The sequence below is a fragment of the Myotis davidii genome, unplaced genomic scaffold (genome assembly GCF_000327345.1).
Source record: "Myotis davidii unplaced genomic scaffold, ASM32734v1 scaffold363, whole genome shotgun sequence".
In the NCBI taxonomy this organism is placed as follows: Eukaryota; Metazoa; Chordata; class Mammalia; order Chiroptera; family Vespertilionidae; genus Myotis; species Myotis davidii.
The window spans coordinates 2,150,305-2,157,060 of NW_006294069.1; the positions used below are offsets into that span (position 1 = coordinate 2,150,305).

The window sequence follows — 6,756 nt, forward strand, 5'->3', positions numbered from 1 at the left end:
CGCTGGATGCATCTGATCCCCGGGGGCCGGCGGCTGCAGGGCAGGAGCCGAGACCTGGAGCAGCTGGAGTCCGAGGCCAAGGACGGGAGGCGCTCGCCCACCGCTACGGAGGAGGCCCCCCGGCGCGGGGCCCGCGATCACTTCCCCCGGTGGCGGCGGCGCAAGGGTTTACTGTGGGTGCCCGAGCGGGACTCGCCCAGCCACAGCTCGCCAGAGAGGAACAGTGACTGCAGCCACAACAGCTCAGACCACGAAGACGGCTCCTCTGCAGGTAGGCGCACCCCTTCCAAGATCCCCGATTTCGCGCACCCCCTGGGGGGGGGGGCTGCTGGTCACCCCATCCCAAGCACACCTTGTTGTGGTCCTGTTTAACCTCGGGCGCCTGGGAAGAAGGGAGATAAGATTTACCTGTTTACCTTGAAGCCACTTGTGGAACTTAAAAAAAAAAAAAGGCAGACACCTAGTGCAGAGTGATTTGGGCTTGGGTGAGTTCATAAAAATAAACATTATGAGGATGGCAGGGGTGCTGGAATGTGTGCTTGGCCAGACCATAGAGGAATCTTGCACTTAGGCCTCAGCCTTTCTGCTCTGTCTATTGCAACATCGTCCACTCTCACCCCTTCCAACTCACCCTCCACAGGTCGGCCAGATTCCTGTGCACCACACGGATAGGATCCTGCTCTGAGCAAACTGGTGGCTGCCATGTCCCCCAGATTCCTTGATGTGGAGGTCTCAATCTTCCACTTAATTTTCTGAATTTATCTCTCATCTCCTCCAGCCTGTATCGGTGTTCCCCTCAAATTGAAACAGGTTATCACTTGGTGCAAGGTACAGAATCCTCATTGGCCCCTCCCTGCCTTCGCTGACCGGCTCCCTTCCTAGAAGGATGCACTTGGTCTGTCAGCTTCCTAGGAGCTCGGAGCCCGAGGGAGAAGGGAAGGGTTAGAATCATCGAGTCTTCAAGCTGGCCCCGTGCCCAGAGGTCATGTCTAGGGCAGTGTCTTCACATGACAAAGGAGGAAACTGAAGCTCAAAAAGGTTAAGAGCTTGGTTGCTGTGCGCTGATGCCTCCACTTGGACCTCCTGTCACTCGTGGTTTCCCCTCACATCTGCCCTCTCTTCTGAGGACAGGACCTGGTCTTAGACAGTTTGCATCCCCTTGTGATGGTCAGCATGGTGTCTTGCACAGAGTAAGTGCTCCGTAAATATTTCTTGAATAAATGTCTGCAGCCACACAGGTCAGGGAGGAGGAAAGGACAGGGATGCAGGGTGGCCTGTGACTGCTCCTTTGCTGTCCCCTGGGGCGGTCAGGGTCTCCTCGACTACAGGGAAAGAATGAATTGGTGTCTGTCTAGCTGAGGCTGAGACCGGAACTTCAGATGCCTTCCTGCTAAGTGAAGGAAGAGGAAAAAAAAATCACTGATGCTGGGATTGTTCCAAACTTTCCATTATTAGATTTTATCTGGGTAAGTTTGCATTCGAATGAAAAACTGTCTACTTGGCTAAAAGCACATTTGGAAGGCCCATCAAGTCATCTGTTGTGATCAATTACACTTATTCATTAGCGGAGATTGGCTGCTCTTCCCATAGATCATGCTTTCGCCGCCCATGCTAGTACCGTTTTTTTTTTTTTTTTTATGTGCCCCTTTAACTTAAAGGAAGGGTCTGAAGATTGCACTCCAGTGCCAAGTTTCAGATGCCCTCAGTGGAGGCTACCCAAGCGGCCCAGCGCTGCTTCAGAGCTGGCTCCAATCCCATCTCCCCTCAGACCCGCATCAATCACCCTGCCCGGGGTGCCCAATGCACTGGATTTTCTCCAGGGAGTGACTTTCATTTCTTCGAACTGTCTCCTCTCTTCTTAAGGGCACTCTAGCCCAGAGAGCACTTCCACTACCAAAGGTGCCCCTTTGGGTGGATCAGTGATAAAAAAAAAAAAAAAAAAAGACTGCTTCCTGTGGACTGAAGACTCCAGCCAGGACGCATGTCTGGCACGCCTGGCTTTGGCTAGCGGTGCCTGGGCTGTAGTTCAGACACCTCTTCAGGGCAAGCTCTGCAGGGAACCCCTGCACCACTCACTGCATGGGAGGGCACTGCCTCCTGCCTCCAAAGCCTCCCCAGGGAGGAAGTGAATGGGGTGGACATGCACATGCATACATGCATGTGTACATGTATGCACATCCATACACTTCTGTACATGTGTACACATGTGCACACAGTCACATAAATGTTCATATTGGCACACAATCAAGGAGAAAGAGACCTCAGGCACACAGAGAGGCACTAGATCGGAGGGATTTACAGCAGGGGTTTTCACACTGTGGGTGACAGCCCACTGAAGTCCTGTGGTTCTCAGTGAAAGCATTGCCCGGCCTCCTTGGCCACCTGGGCCGTCCCTGCTTCATTTTTTCTCCATTGCGCTCACCAGTTACCACCTGGGATGCAACAATTTTGTATGAGGATCTTATTCGTCTTTCTCTCCGGTAAAACGCAAGCTCCAAGAGGGCAAGGATTTTTGTCTCTTTCTTTCACTGACATTGCCCCACAGCCTAAAACAGCATCTAACAGATATTAGATGTTCCATACATACTTGTTGAATGATCTGTGCAGGGTATACCCCCAAAATGTGTACACACTTTAAGAGCTGGCAGCTCAGTGTTGAAAATGAAATGTATTTTAATAAACACTGCCTTCATAATTATTCAAAGTGTGTGTATACATTTTGGGGGGGCACCCTCTATATTTTAAATGAGATGGAATAGAAAAGAAAGCATCAGAGTGTATTGCACATGGTCATGGTGAGTATTATTCTGTTTTAAACACTTTGTTTTGCCCAGCTGCTGTTGCTCAGTGGTTGAGCATTGTCCTATGAACCAGGAGGTCACAGGTTCAATTTCCGGTTGCAGGCTCCATCCCTGGTAGGGGGCGTGCAGGAGGCAGCCAATCAATGATTCTCTTTCATCATTGATGTTTCTGTTTCTCTCTTTCTCTCTCTCTCTCTTCCTTCCTCTCTGAAATTAATAAAAATATATACTCAAAACAAATATTTTAAAATTTTTCAGTTATGTATAAATGTGTGCATAGATACTGGTTCCTGATGTAAAATTATTTCTTGGTGTGGTTTGGACAGAAAGCTTTGAAAACGCTGATAAAGACCGTGGGCTCTGAAGCTAGATTGCTTGTATAACCTTGGGAGTTGTTTGAGTTTTCTGTGTCTCAGTTTCCTCTATAAAATGAGTGAGGCTGACAAACACTGCTTAGGTCATACTGTTGATATGAGGAATCCATGGAATGTTATTTCTGAAGGGCTTGGAACAGACCCCGGCGCATAGCAGACTTACCCAGTGTTCGCGAACCATGACCACAGGTGGTTTTCCTTGAGTCAGTGCTCCCACTTCCAGATCATCCTGAATCACAGGTGCTTTCTGTGATGCATGTGTTTTTCCTAGCCAGGCTCCGGCTCTTTCTGGTACCTTCCAGGCAGGAGGGCAGGACTCAGAGCACAGTGGTCATCTTAGCTCATGAGTCTCTCTTGCTGAATTGGCCCTCCTGTTGTTTCTCCCTCTCCACTAGCAATCATGCCCATTTCCTGTACTCAGAGATCCTTAACTGAAGGTCAGGTTTATTGGGCAATTCAAACTCTGCCTTCCTCTCAGGATCTCAAGGAGAAGGATTACATGAGACATCTTAAAGGCCCAGCAGGAAGGAAGGAAGGAAGGAAGGAAGGAAGGAAAATGGCCCAGAGCTCCCCACCCTGGAAGAGGGCTGCTTTCTCTTAGATGAAGGGCAGATCCTCATATCAAGACACATTTGGGGTTTTTTCCTACACATAACAGCCAAATCAGATTTTAAAGTAGTTAGAATGTCTTTTTTATTTTCCCTCAATATATGGAGAGATAGAAATATCAGTGATGAGAGAGAATCATTGATAGGCTGCCTCCTACATACCCCACACTGGGGATTGAGCTGGAAACCTGGGCATGTGCCCTGACCGGGAATGGAACCATGACCTCCTGGTTCATAGGTCAACACTCAACCACTGAGCCACACCAGCCAGGCAAATTGGCACTTTTAACTCTCAGCAAGTAATGCTGTCCTGGCCAGCTGTAGAATTCTAGATTTGTCAATGTGGGAAGCCCTGCTATCAGATTCTGCCAATCTGCCAATGAAGACTTCTTATTTTTTTGTTTTTAAATATATTTTACTGATCCTTCACAGAGAGGAAGGGAGAGAGATAGAGAGTTAGAAACATCGATCAGCTGCCTCCTGCACATCTCCCACTGGCGATGTGCCCACAACCCAGGTACATGCCCTTGACCGGAATCGAACCCGGGACCCTTCAGTCCGCAGGCCGATGCTCTATCCACTGAGCCAAACCGGTTTTGGCAAGACTTCTTATTTTTAATCTTTATGGGAAATGCATTTCCTGCTAGGTACTCATGTTACCTAGTTCATTTGTAATCTGGTGGGTTTTTTTTTTCCCCTTTCCCGTTAGTGACTAATGAGATTTTTGCTCCAGGGGGAAAAAAACACCAAAACCCCTTGTGTTCAGTGGATGTGTTTGAATAACTTAACTCAAAACTATTGAATTTTCCGCCTTAGCTGTGATAGAGTAATTTTTTTCCCATTCCCTGTTGTGGAGAAGACATTAAAGAACTCTTTGAGGCATATGCTGGTGGCTGGCTGTGATTCATTTATAACCGGAGTTGATACTGCGTCACTGTTTGCTTAGTTCTTCAATGCTGGCCTGTCTCCTCCCCTCGCCCCCACCACCTTAGCACCATCTACATCTCATGAACACTATGGTCAGTCAGAGGATGTGGGTGGGCTTACCAAGCTCTTCCTCCTCTACAACCAAGCCTGAAAACGTTTCTTCTTCTTAAGGGACTATTCATAAAGCAATGGACTCTGTCTTTGACACTGGATCTTTATGTGTTAAAGTCAGTATCGTCATGCATTTTCCTGGCTTTGGAATAATGGTACAAACACTCTCTGCATCTGAAAATTGGGCTTGATGTTCCCCAGCTTGCAGGGTTGTGAGGCTTACATTGGACAAGTTACTGACTTTCTCTAGGCCCCAGGTTTCCTATCTGCTGAGTGGGGGTGAAAATGATAGAACTGTGTATGTCAAACATGTCAAACTCGCGGCTCCGCAGGCCACAGGCCTTGTTTATTTGGCCTGTGTTAGCCTTTGAGTTTGACATGCTTGATGTATGTCATAGACTTGGGAAGCTTCAGTGAGATAATGTGTGTAAAGTGACCTAGCACAGGGGCGGGCACCTACGTGTTTAATAAGTCTTAGGTGGTGTTATTGTGACAGTTCCAAGTACAGGAACTTTCAGTTTGGGTGAACCACGACACAGCTCATATTCACGTACTATCTTCATGTAATGAAGTTCCGCAAGCCTTTTCGTCTTATCTCTTTCTCTCCTTTCTTACCTTCCTCTGGTCCAGAGCTGTTTGTTGTTGTTTCATATATTTTTATTGATCTAGAGGAAGGGAGAGGGAGAGAGAGAAACATCAATGATGAGAGAGAATCATTGATTGGCTGCTTCCTGCACGACTCACTACTGGGGATTGAGCCCGCAACCCAGGCATGTGCCCTTGACCAGGATCAAACCCGGGATCTTTCGGTCCACAGGCTGACGCTCTATCCACTGAGCCAAACCGGCTAGGGCTCCAGAGGTGTTTTGCTTTTTTGTGGTCTCTGGTCCTTCCCCAGTCAGGCCCTGTCTCCCAGTTAAGCCCTGTCTCTACAAAACCATTATCTGGCTTCTTATTTCCTACGTTCTCCCCACTTGCTTCCAGCCAGTGCTCATTCCTGCCAGTGCCTTTTCCCGTGCGCTTTTTGGCATTTGAGATGCCCTCCCACCTCCATTTGCCCAATTGCAAAGCCACCCTTTCCTTTGAGGCTTAGCTTTTAAAATTTTTGTTTTGTTTTTTTCCCCATTGATTTTTATAGAAAGTGGAAAGGAGGGATAGAGACAGAGAGAGAAAAACATCAGTGTGCGAGAGACACATCGATTGGTTGCCTCCCCTAGCCTGCAACCGAGGCACATGGGCTTGACCGGAATTGAACCCGAAACCCTTCTGCGGGCTCACGCTCCAACCACTGAGCAAACTGGCCAGGGCAAAGCCAGGCTTTTTTATGGAACCTTGTATTGGTGGAGATATGGGTTTGCTGTATACGACAAAACACGCAAAAAAGTGGCTTAAGCAGGACAGAGGTTCATGTATCCCTCATATAAAAAATTCCAGAAGTAAGCAATGCAGGAGGGCGATGGTGACCACACCATCATCAGGAATTCCGGCTTCTTTTGCCTTTTGCTTTCTGTCTCAAGTTCTCCTCGCGGTTCCAAAACAGCTGCTGGAAATCCAGTCATCGCATTTCTGTCTCAGACAAGAATTAGAGGAGAGGGAGTGAGTGGCAGCTTTCGGTCTGTCTTTTAGGCAGTTTCCTGGAAGTCTCTCTTAACAATTTCTGTTTAGATTTCATTAGCCACCTCGAGCTCCAAGGGAGCCTGGGAAATGTAGTGTTTTATCTGGGCATATGGCATGTGCCACCTCCTAGAGAATAGGGACTTTGTTACAAGGAGAAATGGAAGAATGGACATTGAGGAGGCAACTAGCAGCCTCTGGCACTAGCCTTTTCCAACTACTCCAACCCATCTTGTGGTTCTTGGAGTGAGCCTCACGCTCGCACAATTGTTTTATTATTGTGCCATCTATTAGTTCATCGACCCAATGAACAAACAACGA

The 6,756-nt window shown here is 48.0% G+C and overlaps 1 protein-coding gene across 1 annotated transcript in view; it reads left to right on the plus strand.

Moving 5' to 3' along the window:
• The first annotated feature begins 6 nt into the window (after positions 1-6).
• The window catches only part of ABR (active BCR-related), a 183,406-nt gene continuing 176,656 nt past the window's right edge, over positions 7-6,756 (plus strand). Inside the window, exon 1 of the mRNA XM_015566804.1 lies at positions 7-271. Coding sequence (XP_015422290.1) covers positions 7-271 — 265 coding nt within the window. The remainder of the gene's footprint in view (positions 272-6,756) is intronic.